Here is a 16,971-nt window from a genome sequence, read left to right on the forward strand (position 1 = left end):
ATTGGGTTGATTAACAGAAAGGATGTTCGAGTGATTTAAACATGTGATATTCCGAGGAAGACAACGAGATGTGCTGCCACGTCAGTGAGCAACTGTAACATGTCGTATTTTTTGAAACTAAACAAAGCTTCAACGAAACTTGGTTAGTTGAAACATAATTGGTTTCTTCGCGTCAATTCTCATGCCGATGCCCGTATTTTCTACGACGATCCTGCGGGCAGCAGACGAAGGTCGGTCCGTTCTCAATATTTGATATTGAATTTAAGATGTGCAGAACTTGATGAGGAGCAATTCCAATTGTCAGAGAGTATGTTTGAATCCTTCGTGGTACCAGTAATCAGGGATATAATATCTAGTGGCACAATTCGGCGAATGACAGGCGTTTCCACAATGGGGGACAACAAAAAAATTAATGCATCTAGCTTACGATCAGGCCCTGCTGGAGAACCGGAGACGTCTGGATCAATAGAAGTAAGTGCACTATCAATACTTATCTGATGCTGGAATTATTATTTTACATTCTAAATCAGCTCCTAACATTATATCTCAGTTGTCTACCGATATACACTGTTTTCTTTTGTGACTAAAGGTTGACAACTCGAGTACAGTTCTACTGAAAATAGCCACACTGTATGCCGAGCGGTTGATGAATGATATTTGCCTTATAGTAGACAGTGTCGAATATCCGGCTCATCGTCTAATTCTATGTGCCTCCAGCGACGTTTTTCAGGTAAATAATAGATGACCAAAGCTGCTTTGTACCCTGAATACATAAGAGAATGTTCACATTTGACTTCTTCCTGCAGGTGATGCTAATGAGTCCGCAATGGACAGAATCACAAGAAAGTAGAGTCACATTGCAGGAAACACCGCAGTGCGCTGCTATATTCAGCGAATTTCTACGCTACTTTTACACAGGCCAGATAAGGATCAACTATGGAGTGGTTCTACCTATTCTATCTCTGGCAGACAAGTATAATGTGAGGGATTTAATTTCTCTCTGTATCAGTTACATGCACAGCCATATTGCTGCAGCAGCTACTCATGGCCTGCTTGTTTCTTGGTTACAATACACTACAAACTGTGGACATCGTATGGTAGCTCAGTCCTGCCAGAATTTCATAAAATGGAATTTGGAATTAGTTGCCAAAACAGCTGATTTTGAAAATTTTGAACCAGATGTCCTCGTGTCGCTCTTACATCAGAGCAGTTTGGTTGTTAGGGATGAAATGACTCTATACGAATGTCTGGAATCCTGGCTGGATCATCAGGCATGTCGATTGAAGATTGAACTTCTCCCCGTAGACCTCGACGCAGCATTAGAACAGATAGTCATTGCTGTTATGTCCTGTGTCAGATTTCCAATGATGTCACCCCGGCAGTTGGCAAAGTTGCTGCTCTCGCCATTGACAAAAAAGTACAAGGAATTTTTTGTTGAAAGAATGGCTATTGGAATGTCATTTCATTCGGGACAATACGAGAGAGTCAATGAAGTTACCAGAACCGAGGAAGATGGTGGTCTGCTTTTTGAACCCAGGTTGTACACGAACGACACATGTAGCTCTTTGCTTACCATAGAAAATTTCCGTAGCTTACCTTCTTATCACACCAGAACACTGGTTTTCTCAAGTCATTCATATTTGGCTGAATGTGCGGGAGATCGAACCTGCGAATGGGTTGTAGATATTTACCCTAAAGGCGTATGGTTCAAAACATTTTTCCTTATAGTTTGGCAGGGTAATGTCGAAGTACCAGAGCATGTGATTAGATCGGTAAGATTATCTCTCACTTGTAAGGAACCACCACCCGCTAGCGAGCCTGATATGCGGGTAAAAATAGGTGTTTTGTTTTATGGTCTACAAGACGGCGTAGAACACATAGCCAGAGTAAGTGAAGTCATTCACAGGTTCAGCACGGATGACCGCGTCCTCAACTTGGATGACCTTTTACCCTTCGAAGAGCTCAACCCAAAGCAACCCTCAGTTGGGAATGTCGTTTCACCCTTTCTCGTCGGCCCCAACAAAGATATGCTCAAATTGCACATTGTTATATCTCCAGCAAATTCAATAGAGTCCCAGGCTCGGAAACGTTCTCAAGATATGTTTAGTTTATGATATATGATCATGAGGTTTTCAGTAATATGTCAGTCAAGGCATGTAGTGACCGTGTTTAGAGATTCCAACTTGATCAGAAACTGTACGAGTATAGTCACTGTGATTATTGGAACAGTATCTTATGTGTATGAACTTTTGATATATGGAATCTACAAATAATAATACACCATCATTGGTAATACATGCACTACTAATGAGCAAACTAAGTTCGCAGACTTTTATTCATTATACCAATTTCTTTCCACCAGCAGTTATGCCTGTACTAATCAAGGCTGTATTAATAATTTTCGTCAGTCTCAGCTGCACTCCTAACAGATCAATACCCGCAGTTGCGTACCGATAGCCAACTTATTTAAACATATTGTAATGTTGCATCTTATATCCTATCACACATAACGCCTTGAATAAAGTTTGGTTCAAAATGTAACAGTGTTTATGCTTGTACACTAACTTCCTTCTCAAAACAGCAAAAATGAATATCCGGCAGTTTCTATGGACCTCGTCTGACACGCGGAATTTTAATGAGTAATGTGATAGACTATTGAGGATTCTCAATTGCATTCTGACTACAGCAATAGGTGAAGCTAGTCCTCGATATTATATACAGTTGAATAACTCTGGAACATAATATGTAAGAAAAAATGACTGGAGTTTAGGAGAATGTAGACGTAATACTAAGGTATACCAAGAAAACTGAATGTAATCAGAATTCTCAATATTAGTTCGATTTATTCTTCTTTTCTTTGCTAATCTTTCGAATTGGCTTGATGAGGATATTTATTCTTTCAACTGTAAGTTCGTTGCACAAGAATTTATCATACTTATGCGATGGTGGTGATCGAGTTACAATATTCGGAAGAATCTCTTACAATAAGTGGTATGGAAAACTGAGATCGGTATCTCTGTTTATTCATAGAATGGAAGGTTTATCAGAAAGAGAGTATTTTTCTAAATGATCAATAGTCCAATGGTCTTTCGTGTCGACACCCTATTAAATACATTAGAATTTTCAGTAGGTGGTAACAAACTACTGGAATTCGGTATAATGCAGGCAAAAGTAGGTCACCGAACTCTTCCAGAAGGTGACCGTAAATGAGATTTTATGTATCCCGTTCTATAGTCAATTGCGTCACGTGATGTACCACCTGACGACCCGTGTCTGTGTCTCCTGCTCCATCTGAAAACAATGCACAGTACAATTATGCAGCTTGTTGGTTCCCACTATTATTGGTGAGCATGCATACCAAGGTACGTACATATTCCAATAAGATTCATATTTTTCAGTAACATACTATGCCATGTGCTGGCGCACATCGAGTCAATGATCAAGTATAGACATGTCACAACAGAGAATTGTCAAATAAACCAAATGACTTCACAGACAGTACAATGCTTCATTCCATAATCACATAGCACATCCAAAATAACAGTAGGAACTGCTGTACGAACGTTGGCTACCGTTTATAGTTGCCAGGGCAATAGATTAACTTATATACCTGGTCCAGTGGATATAATACGTCTGGGGAAAGAATACCTGGGCGCACCTATTCACAATTTTATATTCATATCTCAAATTTACATGCGTATGAGTTGATTTGGTCATAAAGTTGTTCAAATCTTTTAATAGGTCAAGAAAAAAGTGTAAAAAGGCAAACTGACAATGCGTAGTTCGTAGTTTCATTAGAACGAAGCAATAAAATACCTACATGACATGAGGTAGGTGTGATAAGTAAATGGTGAAGGAGATGTATCGTTGACCAATGCTATTGATACTTAATTGGTGAGACTTTTGAGAATTGGTGAAATAAGATCTGATATCAAGTCTTTTCTCATGAAACATAAAGACATTTGTGTTTCGTCAAAACTGTTTTACAAAGCTCAAGTTCAAAATAACCCACAGACCCGTTGTATAAACGACTTAATGAGATCCCCTGCACATCAAAACAAATATACTCAGTTCAAATAACAGCTGCAGTATAACATTGTATGCAAGACTACCTACATCGAAAATATCTCATTTAGCGATTACGAACATCGCATAGTGCACAATCCAGGGCCTTTGAATAGCATTCCATAATCGTTCAATAAGAATTTCGGTCCAAGCAATTGATTTTGATCATGTCATTGGTAAATAGCGAGAGTGATTGATGATTTAATTCAACGAATGAAAATCCATCCTGTAATCTCACGCTACTTGCTGGAAGAGACGAACCAAGTATAGTTTTCCTTCGCCGGTTATTAGCCAATAAGTTGATGCGGAATATGCGTAAGCTACTACGGCAGCTGACTGCTAAATTATGAAAGGCGTACCTTGTTGGACTTGAGGGACGATGAGCGAGCGATGATGGTTGTTGGTAGTGGTTGAAATTGAGGTAGGAACTCGGCGTGAAGGTTCAGAGGGCGAAGAAGTATTGATATTATGATGATGGGTCAAGTTAGTATTATTGGTAGAAGGGAGTGGAAGAAGGGTTTGTCCGTCACCCTGAGTAGAGGACACTCCGTAGTTCCGTCTGAATTGCCGATGCTGGATCGATTGTCTTCGGCTTCTATTCACCGCGCTTCTGCCACCCCCACGATGTTGCGAACTTGTCGTACTGCATCAACCCCATTGATTGTTTCGTTTCAAATTTTTATACCTAACAGATGTTACTGCTTCGCTACGTCATGACATATAAGTTACTTGATTTGTTTTCACTCAGCCTAGTCTCTTTTCCCTTGAAATCTGCTATGATCTCTGTTCGATCACTTTACATACTGGGTAGTCATACTACCTGCTCTAATTCTTAATTTGACAAATATATGTCTAGATCAATTCTCAAAGAGTCAGAGACTTGCTGAGATTATCCACGAAATTCACCATATAGTTTACATCAAAATAAATGGCACGTATGGGGGGTTAAATATATTTATGCATGAATGAAATAACATTCTGCTTGTTGTAAAGGACACCAGAAATCAAGATAATTGTGCTATTGTATTGCGTGGATCTTTGATAAATGAAGCAAGTGAAACATATACTCATACATGAAAAAACTAGCAATCAGAGATAAATGTATCAGTTTGAATAGTTTGCCATAGTTAAAAGTAAGCGTGTGCCGATGAGACATGTAGGAATTTGTGTAGCAAATAGTGCTAAGAGCTGCGAGTCAGACCTGATTTGTAAATTGTAGGTGTATGTAACAGAGCCTAATCATTGCATTTGCTTCAGGATGTTGTTAGATATACATATAACAATAGTTCTGACTATTGCCATATCCGCCTATATTCAATAAGATTTTCATTGAGGGGCATCCTTGTTCTTTGCTAAGAGACTTGCTTCACAATCGACATACATATAAGTATTACCTATATACACATATATTAACCCCAGAAAGTATACGAGTAAAGAAAAAACAATGATGACGAGCATGCCGCTAAATAGATTATGAAAATGTTCGCACAATTGGAAGCAGTGCACATTTGAGAATAGCGAAATCAGCAAAAAAGAGAAATACCATGCACCCACCAATATTAGATTTCGTTTTTGTTTGTGCATTACATGACAATTCACCACTAAAATATGGCTACAACGACCCGATCTTCTACTCCTTATTTTACAAGATATAATTAATTTTGTTGTCAACCAGTGTTGCATTTTGAATTAATCGGACAACAAATGGTAATCTGAACAACTGTTAAATCACCTAGTGTACTATGCATCTAATACACACAAACCATTGTAAGTAAACATTTGGTTTCTCACAACTTGATTCATGATCCATATTATATAGAAATTTTAAACTGGAATCTGATAGACTACTTTTACTATTGAAATATAGGATTGTTGAAGGTGTTCTCAGATAAAAGCACTGACTTCATACTTGATGCTGTGCAGACCTGTGAAAGGATGTAGTATCATTGATGAACTCCATTGTTATGCTTACTTACAAAAAGTTATAGATCTGTACCATGTATTGGAATAAATTATGTGTAAACCAAAGATGGAACACACGTTAACAACAAAAATTTATAGGCAGTTTACATTATAGGTATCTCTTAACTGTGATTCTCTCTACAACCAATTTCAGAGGTGAATTTTCAGTGTCACTGACAAACAATACATAGGCTATATTTCTTCTTACCTTACATTGTGACTCATCGCGATTATGTTTCTGTAACAGCATATAATGGATCCTGATTGTTGGGAAGCGAGTGATGAAGTGTCAATGTCGATTCACATATGGTAATGAGCAGCTCAGGCAAATTGATTCAAACTAACTTTGAGGCTCAAATAGATTTAACTATAATATACCTAACTAACAATCGAGTAGCTGTTGACGTTAGTCACAAATTGTTAGTCGGTTACCATCCTAGTGAAGACATCTGTATATTAATGCTATTATATTAAAATATACAAAAATGAATTTCTTCATAATTCTTGAAGGGCTTGATTTTTTTCTGATAGTTATGTTCGCCTTCATATAGTGAGGAACAATGCCCATTGCAACTTGACGATCTACATTTGAAAAATAGGCTTGCCTCTGTAGGAAATTACTTGTGATGTGAAATGTTCACAGATGTGATAATATATTCATCGTAAATTGGATTAAGTCATCATTGTAATGTGTCGCGAAATGCACGGATGTGTAAAAAAAGATTTTCCAATGAAGATGAATCGTCTACTAGTATTAAGCTCTCTAACTACACATAGACGATTTTGAGTATTTATAACTGGGTTTAACTGTATTTACCAAAAAAATGTTACTAGACCTTGATGTTTATTATCCACATAATACTCTACATTATGTGAATCTATGCGACACATTTGCAAGGTGAGTGCCGAATTGGCCCCTGGTTCATATGTTGGGGGAGTACAGTGTGGTTGATTAATGTATGGTCGTTACTATTTTTACAGTGGAAGCAATTGGATAGCTAGCACCATCGGTCGTTTCAATACACGTGCTACTCATCTTTAAATCCCGATGTGAATGTATCATTTATACATATAGACTAGACTTTGATGTGTGAGATATTTGTGACAAAGCATGTGAAAACACAAGTTTCTGATTTTGTCCACCGATGTGGCAATGGTCGAAAGAAGTACATTTATACAATATATTAAGATTTTAGAAGTATACTATGAATATAATCTCTATTTAGTGAAGATTAAAGGCGCAAGTCCATATAGTGAGATTGTCAAGCAGAACCTATTTCAGTATATAAGTGTGCTGCTTCTAAGTGGTGCAAAATATAATATGAACGGAAAAATTTATACCTCGTTACAAGAGTATAGACGTATAAGTATGTACACAAATATAGGCAGCTGTACGGTATATGTATATATATATATATATGTATACCCGGTTATATGTATATATGTATACATATGGATATAAGATAAGTATAGGTGGAGAGGACACAAATCCTAAGGAAGTGAAAACTATAATGAAAATGAAATAGAACTAAGGTGCATACTACAAGTGATATGAATCTAATGTGAAGTCTAAATTACGTACCGCAGTAACCGCGTGATGTAATCTGGCCAATTGTCTGGAAACATTACGAGGAAAAATCCCACAGCTATCAAAATCATCCCTGCTAGCTTCATACCAACGAAGTGGGCTCCGTAAAGTACCACGTCGAGAGCTGTGACCATAAAATTGATAGAATAAAGTAATACGATTTTCGTCTATGCTCGTGTAATAAATGGTTTTCAAAAAATCACAACCATTGGTTTGTATGCATTGACATTTCATGGTTTTTTTACCTGCAGACACCGGCACAGCAGTGATCAGGCCAAGAGTTATGAACAAATCGTAGGTCAAGGCAATACTGAAGTTTCCCAACATATTTGCTACTGTAAACGGATGAAAGCAGAAAATTATTTTATGCGATTTTCCAAATGTATGTTCAATAATCGAACAGAAAAAAAGGTTCAATATTCTTGTGCCACAAACCCAGGTGAAGGATACTAGCAGAGAGTAGAGCTGGCCATGGCAAGCGAGTCCATTGCACACTTTCGACTCCAGAGAAATATAAGGCAAGGCAAATTGGCCAAAGCAAGGCAGCATTACAAAGTCCAACCAATGAGAAGAATAAAGACACTTGGCCGAATGTGGTTTCTCCTATTACTTTCTTGAACAATACCTACAATCAAGTATTAGCACGTGAGTCAAGCTAAAGTTATGACCAGGATTCCTTGGTACAATGTTCTGAGTAATTATTACTGACTTTGTATACCGCGGATCCAGCTGCAGCTGATGTGGCGAGTACAACACCACCAAGAGTTGGACTTCCCGAAATACCATCCATGTATGCAAGTAATGCAATCCCTGTATCGCATAAGATGACTGCTACTATCTAAAATTTGAAGAACATAGTCAATATTTCAAGTAAATACTTCATCCAACAAACCCGCCTTACCCTAACACCGACAAATTGTTCGTGAAGAATGACCCAAGAAAGAAGGTAAACACAGCAAACATTGGTGGCAAAGAGAGCCATAACATCTGTGGCTAGTAGTATCCTCAATGAATGAATGTACATATAATTTGTTACCACCCATAGCCCACAAAAAAGACTGCATCGAGTTAAAAACCGTCCGCCAGTGAATCCTTTGTCGCGAAAACCACGGAGGCTTTCTGCCACAATTTCTGACAGATTTGAGCACTTGGTTTTTGCTACTCTGCATAGAAAGTATACCGGAAAATACAGAACAGCCCAGTTGGTACAGAACCACGTTGTGAAAAATGGAGCGTTATATGGTAGGGATATCTGTAAATCATACGTAATCATCAAATTGTTGTAGAATACTGCCCACACTTGTACCTACATGATGATGATGTAGTCCGGACACATTCGAAGGTATCGAACCCTGATTATTGATTGCTTCTGGTTTTTGAAAGTATAAATATTTCATACAATGAGTTGCACCAACCCAACTAGCTGTCACACATATTGTCACACATATACCGAAGTAGATCTGGAAATGGGGAAAATTTGGTGTTTACACGTGCATATATTTCTACATCTCGATTAGTCATGTAATGTTCACCTTTTTTGCCGACTCAGCACAACATGAGGCATAACAAGTTGAAACGGAGTTCGAAGAACTACCAGTGACACAGGATTGTTGACTTTGAACTCCTCCTCCTGGATCTACAGACCTGCAAGTTATTGAAGTGTCGCAACATCCTCCACTAGCACTACAGCCTTGCTGTTCACATCCTGCAATTTGATGCACAATTTAGTATACCAAGCAACGATACGGGTAATAGTATGCATATAATTAGCCTGTAGCAACCTGAAGCTGATGTATCTAATATAACTTGGACAGGACTGGCGTAAGGTCCATTATTTTGTTGTTCGTCGTTTAACACAATGCTCGGAGCACGCGATCTTCTGGGGTGAAATATGGTGGGGACCTCTCCAACCCCGCCGCTACCCATGTTTTACCAGTGTTCCGAAATGTTTTCAGTGAAATGCTAGAAAAGTAAGGATATCAATACATTGATATCCGTTTTAGATTAACTGAGTATTTCTTGAAATAATTTACTTGCCCCTAAAGCCACATGTTATACATTATGTGCCTTTGTGATCACAGCTGCTACTCTTCAAAAATCCTAATGTTGAGAAATGCTAATTGCATATCGTCAGGCGTTATTTTGATTACAGAGGGTGGTTTGGTATTCAAAGCCTCTTATAATTAGCCATCATCTTAACAAAGAACTCAAATCTACACAAATGTTTCAAATGATTATAATCACTTTGACATCGCAGATTTTCCAAAAAGTTTGTAGAAGAAAAATTCACGTTTGGCACCAGATTAGATTCTGGCAAGAACTCGCTGCGAATAAGTTAGATCACATTTGGAAAATGGCACCAACGTGGAAAAAATTGACAACAGCTATAGCTGCTAGAGTATCACTTAAAACCAATGCTAAAACGAGCTAAAACTCGTCAATCAATGTTTTTGCAGAGTTAGTGTGAAATGACACGTTGAAAGAGCGCCGAAATCACCAATCCACCATCTGCACAGTTGCTCACATTCGGACGAAATGTGGATTTTCAGCTGTGTTTACGTAGCTATAATCACAGCGAACCCATTCAGAAACAGCAAATACTACAAGTCACTATTTGCGATCACTATTGCACTCTGTTTCATACTGCCTGGAAAATCCTCTCAGAATACGCCATTGCCATCGATTGTAGGACCCGCGAACACCCGGGAACTTCGCCAACTCTCCAGACCTTCACTATGCTTGCCACCCCTCTTGACCACTGTCTCCTTTTTTCACGCTCCATTCTCGCCCTTCCTACGTCGGCGCATCTTTCCGTATGATCTTGCATCCAATTATTGTACGTAAGGTCATGAAAAGTTTGATTCGATTAATACGAAAATGAACGAGAAAGAACCTTGGTTTCAGAGGATCGATAATTCGACGGAGAGGATCGTTTTTTTTAATGTTTCACCCCGTGCAAAATGTGTACCATGTAGGTTCCACATGTTAATAATGATGAGCAATTATACCACTGCGATTTGTCATCTGTCTTGATATTTTTATTACTTCAATACGTAAATATTAAACCATGTAAGTATGTAAATTTTTACAGAATCAAAATTATAACATTTATAGTTTACGATCCTCTCAAACAGAATGATCTTATAATATAGTATTCATTTTACAGACGAGATGTACAATCTAGGTCCTACTGCTTATTGATAGTAATTCATAAATTTTGCAGATTTTTATCCATACCCTATCTCAATGATTTTATTGATATAGTATACACATACTAAAATAATGGATTGAACAGCGTTTGGGAATGAGATAAGACTAAAACGGCACATGTTTTAAGAAGAGTTTATGAAGAACATCCGTGTGAAACAGAATTGTTCGCTTTGTGTCAAATATACTAGAAAAATCAGCATCTAAAATTTATTGCAACAAGTTTTATTACCTTCTTTTTTATTTATCATGAGTTCCAGTATGTCTTTCACTCCTTATTATGCAAAATGCGAAGAAAGAATGCAAAAGTTCACGATCCCACATTCAAATTATATTATATGTATGTAAACTAGGGATGTAAAAAAAAAAGAAAAAAAACTAGCGAACCCCTGAAGCTAGCCTGTAAGACATAGGAACATGCCATTTTTTCAGTGTGTAACACTTTAAAATCTAATTCAAATTACTCGTTCATTACATGCTTATACCTAGCTGCCTAATTATCTTACGATTAGTCATATTTACAATAGCCTATATGCAATGAGGTACAGATGTTCTCTGACCAAAGTCTCTGTTATGATACAGCCTACACATACCAATAGATATACTTGAGATTTCTGATAAGTCTGATTACAAAATCAATTCTTAAAATGTAACTTAAATCTATATACCTATGTGTAGTTGCCATAAATGTACCATCGGTAAACAGCAGCAGATATTACATACCGGTAGGATTCTGAAGAAGGAATAGTTGGTGAAATGCTGATGACAATCAGACAAATGAGTCTCTGACCTCCTTAAACATTTTTCAGCGGTTTCACGAAATCTTTTTCAGGCCTAAAAAAGGGATCCACTATCGTATATTACAAAATATTCTCTTATCCACTTTATACAGGTCATCAACAAATAACCCAACATCGATGAGCCGTACTGCTCACTAATGTTAGAGTTGGAGTACTACAACTGTGTACAAATATAAGATATTCAACATGTATAATAGCATTGAACTAGTAACAATGTTGAGACAAGGTGAAATATACCCGACTCTAGGTGTGTATGGGATGCTCGAAAAGAGTCAGTGAAATGTAACTTGATTACAACAATGAACATGCATTGATAAGCGAATAGACAGATGTTAAATGTCTAAGTTCCTTTTATCACTTCTGCAACTACTGTTAAAAAGCTGTCAGTAATTCATGAATCTCTGCAATATCCCTGATGAAAAAGAGATTAATGAAAGGTAGGAATGAAGATAAACTGCTTTGTTCACTCCGTATTTCAGTAAAATCGGTCACATTTTTCGTCAGCACACATATGCGTTGTGATGAACTATCACGAAGATTTGCAAGACTGCCGATAATTTGTTCATACAAAATTATAATGAGGTGAAAGCATTTCAACAGAATTGAAGTACACCACGTTACATAGCTGACCAGCGCATCATGTTTCAAACCCGCACAAAAATTGCCGAAGTAGAAAGAGTAAATGATTTAATGGAACTCAAGCACTCTTAATCGCACAAAAGCTTCACAATTAGCTTATGCTATGGCCCGCATTCCATGGGTTAAAATATTCCAATATGTAGCTCGATTTGTGTTACTTGTTTTCACGTTAATGTGGGGCAAGGATGAATCACAGATAATTATCATGGATGTACAGTCATAGATCGAAGGATCCATTTATCCTGATGTACAGTTCTGAGTTTCATAAAAAATGGTAAGGTGAATAAATATTATTTTACAATGAAAGTATAAATAACAGCTCGTAAACCAGGAGACAGAGAAGAATCAATCAATTACTGGGTTGATTAACAATGAATGATTTTGTCATTACAACACCACGACTATATTTTGCGTGAGCGAAGAATATCCCTCAAACATGCGTGTCTTGCATTGTAATCTCTAGTAGAATCAGTTGAATATGCACGGTACCAGTAGTTCTCCTCTAAAGGAGATCTTCTGTACGCCGAAAACGCGATTCGTAGTTTCTTCGACATGACATTTGATTTTCTCATTTCCGGAAGTTTCCTATGAATCCAAAGCGAAATTACCAATCACCTTTTAGAAGCCCGGTATAATTCTGGTACCCTACGAATATGAATGCGTTTCATGTTCGTTATCCAACATGTACTCTACTTGCATTAAGTGCATATGAATAACTATACCACGTACTTGAGTAAGCATAGTCGACTCAGAATTTTTTCACAGTACGTCACCAATGGGGAACATTATTTCAAAAGTTTACGCTGATGAGTACTAGATATAATAAAGATAATACATCTGCTGATAGAAAAATGTACGTATTGAAATGTTTGGACACATCGTAGATCTATTAGTAAAATGGAAAAATATTTGGCAGTACATACAGTATCGACCATAAGTTTGTTGAGACTTCTGAATTTGTCGTGGGTGATATATTCAGAAGTGTCCACGAGCTTATGGCCGGGTACTGTACCTCGAAAAGAACAAACTTGGATCGATTTCATTACGAACAGCAGATAATTTAGAATCTTGGTCGCGTCCCATTTCTGAATTGAGTCGATAGTTGTAAGCATCCATAACGCTCGACGCGGTTAGATCCTAACTAGAGATTATCTAGTCGATGCGCCAAGTTTAGAATTGTTCCCCATCGGCACAGAAAGCAATATAGTACAGAAAGTTTTTGTTGTGCTATCCAGCTAAATTTATCATACGTACAAACTAACTACATACTAGACTCCTTGGTAGTAAGAGCCTCGTTGTTGTGGTTCATGCGTATCACCGTCGATGAATTCAGATGCAACGTTTTGCCTAAAGTAACAACTCGTTCCATTACGCATGATGCAGAGAGACGAGCTTCCGCGTCGTGATCCCAGCACTCTTCCATTGTATCGCAAAGTGCCAAAAGGCCCTGCGAAAATAAGAAGAGAAATTTCGTAATGGATCCTCAAGATTATTATAAATACACGGGGATGATAATTACCGGATGCTTCCGCCATGTCTCTAATATAAGAGGGCGTTCTCTTTTGACAACGACACTTTCTTGCATGTCTTCTAATGTTGGATGAAGACCAACTTCTTCTTCAAATGGAAGTCTGTAGTCTCCAATGGGACCCTGTTGCGAAAGAATACCATCTTTAATCGACTGTATCAAAAACGAATGAGTAATTATAATAGTAGCGTTGTCTGAATTTTACATCTTGAGTGGTGCATCGTGATGCCAACTCCCATAGCACCAATCCACAAGCGTACATATCAATCCGTAGAAAGGAATCTCGAGTAAAGTTGATTGCGCCTTCCAATACCTCTGGTGCCATGTATCGTCTAGTACCAACCTAAAATACACGTGTATTCACATTCAGAGAAGTAAGCAGATCTTTTCTTGCAAACAATTGTCACAAGTGCCAAGCTAGGAAATCTAGTGAAGTTATACCACAAAATTCATGATATCTTTACCTGTCCGTGGGTGTCACCACATGGTTTCCCTGGATGAAAAATTAATGCTAAGCCAAAGTCGGCTATACAAGCACTCATGTCAGCTTTCAGGAGAACGTTTTTCGATTTGAAATCGCGATGCGCAACTGCTGGCTTGTATCCGTCAGCTTTATTGGCTGGTATTTCCTCGTGCAGATGCATCAAGCCCCTAAGAAAAGTAATATTTATAACCCGACATAAATTTACCCAAGTGAATCATGGCATATGTTGGAATTCATTGAATTATGAACACTGGCGTGTTTGTGTCGTTCTACCTTGCCATTGATTCAGCAATTTTGCACATTTCGGGCCATGTGACCACGTTAGCCTTGAGGTAGTCACATAAGGAACCTCTTTCATGGTATGCCGTTATCAACCAAAATTCTGCCTGGAGATTGTCTCCACGCTTCTCAACTCCAATGTAGCGCAATATGTCTTCATGATCCATATGTGCTAACTTAAATATTTCTTGTTCCGACTGCCAGGACTGTTTATCTTGAATCGGAAAAACTTTGACAGCAACCACGTCATTTTTGAGTTGTGCTTTCCATACAGCACCAAAACGACCTCGAGCCTTAATTTCCAAAAGTTGAATCGGTCGTAGGCCCAGATTTGGTGAAGGTTGTGGCAATGGCAGTGGTTCCAAGGTTGGTACCTTGCGATGAAAAATTATTGAATTAATTTTAACGTAGAGTTTAAAAACAATTATTTAAATTTACCTCATTAAAATAGGCCAATTTACGTTTCCGATAAAACCAGTACAAGCTTAGTAAAAGAAAAGCGGGTAACAACATGGGAATGCAAACCCACATAAGGATCGTTATCACCTGCTGGTCCGTATCTGGAACCGGTTGAGGCCCTGCAGTAATAATTATATCATTTTAAGACCTGAAACTTTGATGCTAATTTAAGATGTATTGAGTGTTAGGATAAATCCCTACTCACGTTTATCTATGATATCGGTGTTTGGTGGAGGGGGTTGTGTAGGATCCCATGTATAATTTTGGTTACACATATTTCCATCACAACAGCAAAAGAATAAGTTCTTTCGTTCTGCACTTTTTTCAATGCATTGTGGCTTGTCGTAACATTCCTTGCTGTCCAGAAAGCATCCCTGTTGACAAAATATGGTCAAAAAATATTCTAATCATTTATAAAATCAGAGTGAATGTGTCAAGATGGAACTGATCTAAGAACCTTTAATTTGATGGCTGTCTGCCCAGTAACATTATTTCGTTCCCAAAGGACATAACAATGATTACGTTTGTCAGAATCGTGTGGACCACATTCCTCTCGCCTTGAACAGGCCTGTTGGGGGTCTGTGCATGTTGTCTCATTATAAAACTCGCAATATGTCGATCCTTTGACATCACGAGCCGAAGATGTCCCTATGCAGATTCAATTAAAAAGTTCAACAAGAAGTTGTAATGATGTTGTAATTTCTGATTAATCTGATAGTGATCGTTCGAACAGATTTTCTGTAACACCTATTCATCAAACGTTTTCTGTTAACAAAATATCATACCAAACGGATAAATAGAACAACAAATGAATTTTTTCCATGGATTCTGGTATATTTTATACTGAATGTCCACAAGCTCCATACACTTTTCTGCATTTGTACCGAAACTCTTATATTTTCTTATCAGCTGAACATGCATAGAATGATCAACTGTGCGGCTAGATCTTATCAAAAAAGGACACCAGTTGAACAGCTACACTATACCAGTAGTAGAATCACAGCCCATACTGGTGTAAATAGCTGATTATCTTGAAATGACAACAACAACAAATAAACATCTGTATTGATGAAAATTAATTATTATCCAGAAGAGAAAAAAAAATCTCACGACTTGCAAAACAATGTTTTGATGGGCCAACATCATTCGAGCAATGAGAGATACAAAAACGTCGTGTATTTTTCACGAAACTAATCAATATGCTCGATCATTGAGACATGGATGTGGATCGTAAATTGATGAAATTTCAAAAAAACAAGATAGATCCCAGTTGAGGACATTGAAATAAATTGGGTAAAAGCAATAGAAATGTTTCTAGATCCAAATAGGATGTATGAATTACCTAATAAGCCTAGAAGATACGGCAGTATCATCAAATACAGAGGCATCGTGAATAACTCACAGAAGCATAACAGTAATTTTACGTCTATTAGCTATTAAGCAATTTGTAGTTCACTCGTAGACACATTCCTCTCACTCAATAAGCCGCGCACAACACAGCTTCATGTCATTTTCGAGCCTTACAAAAGCAGCGACTGTAGTGTTCTACTGCTTAGCTGGATTCTGAGCTTGTGTTTAGCACTGACAACAACTGAACTAATTGACGGAAGGTACATCCGTGGTCTCTTATCTATTTGACAAAATTATCGAGAATGAGACATTCTTCTAATTACATAAAAATACACCGTACTTGCGAGTGAACATAGACAAGTGTTCCCATGTGACGCCGTTCCGCGGTTGTTTGACCGCGGACTCGGGGAGATAGGGGAGATCGGACCAATCCAAGACCAATCCTGTGATCAGCAATTTCCATAGACCACATCTTCACTATGATTCTCCTCATCTCTACTCGGTCTTTACAGTCCTCCACTGTTCTCGTTCGTTGTACCACGGAATAAATTATCATGGTTCGTACCGTTTTTGTACCTTACTTTTGTACCCTACCGATGGCCACTTTCTC

General features: G+C 37.9%; 4 protein-coding genes and 1 long non-coding RNA gene across 21 annotated transcripts in view; 3 read left to right on the forward strand and 2 right to left on the reverse strand.

Moving 5' to 3' along the window:
- On the forward strand, positions 1 to 2,541 carry LOC105693234 (BTB/POZ domain-containing protein 17). Its single transcript, XM_012413033.3, has 4 exons — positions 1 to 142; positions 267 to 471; positions 590 to 730; positions 807 to 2,541. The coding sequence occupies exons 2-4, from the start codon at positions 310 to 312 to the stop codon at positions 2,112 to 2,114; spliced, it is 1,611 nt and encodes a 536-aa protein (XP_012268456.2). The 5' UTR covers positions 1 to 142; positions 267 to 309; the 3' UTR covers positions 2,115 to 2,541.
- On the reverse strand, positions 2,298 to 10,394 carry LOC105693232 (putative thiamine transporter SLC35F3). 13 transcript variants are annotated; one of them, XR_002306061.2, is made up of 13 exons: positions 9,653 to 10,097; positions 9,397 to 9,577; positions 9,148 to 9,320; positions 8,926 to 9,075; positions 8,517 to 8,867; positions 8,325 to 8,453; positions 8,051 to 8,240; positions 7,861 to 7,950; positions 7,610 to 7,739; positions 6,236 to 6,265; positions 4,425 to 4,708; positions 4,117 to 4,311; positions 2,993 to 4,045 (listed from the first exon to the last, which is right to left on the reverse strand). XR_002306061.2 is itself a non-coding variant. In XM_048656733.1 (13 exons), exons 3-13 carry the CDS (start codon positions 9,539 to 9,541, stop codon positions 4,196 to 4,198), a joined length of 1,788 nt encoding a protein of 595 aa, XP_048512690.1. In that variant the 5' UTR covers positions 9,542 to 9,577; positions 9,653 to 9,828; positions 9,906 to 10,097; the 3' UTR covers positions 2,993 to 4,195. The 13 variants fall into 13 exon arrangements, 9 of the variants coding, with proteins under 9 accessions (XP_012268453.2, XP_048512690.1, XP_048512692.1 ...); XR_007278889.1 differs by having other exon boundaries at positions 2,993 to 3,291; positions 3,371 to 4,311; XM_048656733.1 differs by having other exon boundaries at positions 2,993 to 4,311; positions 9,653 to 9,828; positions 9,906 to 10,097.
- On the forward strand, positions 10,373 to 11,031 carry LOC110117443. Its single transcript, XR_007278898.1, has 2 exons — positions 10,373 to 10,684; positions 10,839 to 11,031. It is a non-coding gene; the product is annotated as an uncharacterized LOC110117443 (long non-coding RNA).
- On the reverse strand, positions 10,632 to 16,833 carry LOC105693224 (activin receptor type-2A). Of its 3 annotated transcripts, none has more exons than XM_048656739.1 (10): positions 16,702 to 16,833; positions 15,469 to 15,659; positions 15,217 to 15,385; positions 14,991 to 15,130; positions 14,547 to 14,926; positions 14,254 to 14,440; positions 13,995 to 14,132; positions 13,781 to 13,912; positions 13,531 to 13,708; positions 10,632 to 12,906 (listed from the first exon to the last, which is right to left on the reverse strand). In XM_048656739.1, exons 3-10 carry the CDS (start codon positions 15,284 to 15,286, stop codon positions 12,866 to 12,868), a joined length of 1,266 nt encoding a protein of 421 aa, XP_048512696.1. In that variant the 5' UTR covers positions 15,287 to 15,385; positions 15,469 to 15,659; positions 16,702 to 16,833; the 3' UTR covers positions 10,632 to 12,865. The 3 variants fall into 3 exon arrangements, with proteins under 3 accessions (XP_048512696.1, XP_020712129.2, XP_020712130.2); XM_020856470.2 differs by lacking the exon at positions 16,702 to 16,833 and adding an exon at positions 16,354 to 16,695; XM_020856471.2 differs by lacking the exon at positions 16,702 to 16,833 and adding an exon at positions 16,354 to 16,695 and having other exon boundaries at positions 13,516 to 13,708.
- LOC105693225 overlaps positions 16,777 to 16,971 on the forward strand; it is a 4,777-nt gene continuing 4,582 nt past the window's right edge. For all 3 annotated transcript variants that reach the window (XM_020856472.2, XM_012413010.3, XM_048656743.1), the window contains exon 1: positions 16,777 to 16,918. The gene's annotated coding sequence lies outside the window, so the exon portion shown is untranslated. The remainder of the gene's footprint in view (positions 16,919 to 16,971) is intronic.

This window comes from Athalia rosae, chromosome 6 (genome assembly GCF_917208135.1).
Source record: "Athalia rosae chromosome 6, iyAthRosa1.1, whole genome shotgun sequence".
NCBI classification, from domain to species: domain Eukaryota; kingdom Metazoa; phylum Arthropoda; class Insecta; order Hymenoptera; family Athaliidae; genus Athalia; species Athalia rosae.

Bases quoted from the DNA above. Each gene is read 5' to 3' on its own strand.
- LOC105693224 (XM_020856470.2), bottom strand. From the start codon at position 16,399: ATGCCTCTGTATTTGATGATACTGCCGTATCTTCTAGGCTTATTAG. The intron at 15,660-16,353 runs GTAATTCATACA...GAATCTGCATAG, and splicing joins GTATCTTCTAGGCTTATTAG to GGACATCTTCGGCTCGTGAT. The intron at 15,131-15,216 runs GTGAGTAGGGAT...TTATTACTGCAG, and splicing joins CACCGATATCATAGATAAAC to GGCCTCAACCGGTTCCAGAT.
- LOC105693232 (XM_048656735.1), bottom strand. From the start codon at position 9,541: ATGGGTAGCGGCGGGGTTGGAGAGGTCCCCACCATATTTCACCCCAGA. The intron at 8,241-8,324 runs GTCAGTAATAAT...ACTTGATTGTAG, and splicing joins CTGGATCCGCGGTATACAAA to GTATTGTTCAAGAAAGTAAT. The intron at 4,312-4,424 runs GTACGCCTTTCA...CGTCTCTTCCAG, and splicing joins CGTCCCTCAAGTCCAACAAG to CAAGTAGCGTGAGATTACAG.
- LOC105693234 (XM_012413033.3), top strand. From the start codon at position 310: ATGTTTGAATCCTTCGTGGTACCAGTAATCAGGGATATAATATCTAGT. The intron at 472-589 runs GTAAGTGCACTA...TTGTGACTAAAG, and splicing joins AGACGTCTGGATCAATAGAA to GTTGACAACTCGAGTACAGT. The intron at 731-806 runs GTAAATAATAGA...TTCTTCCTGCAG, and splicing joins CCTCCAGCGACGTTTTTCAG to GTGATGCTAATGAGTCCGCA.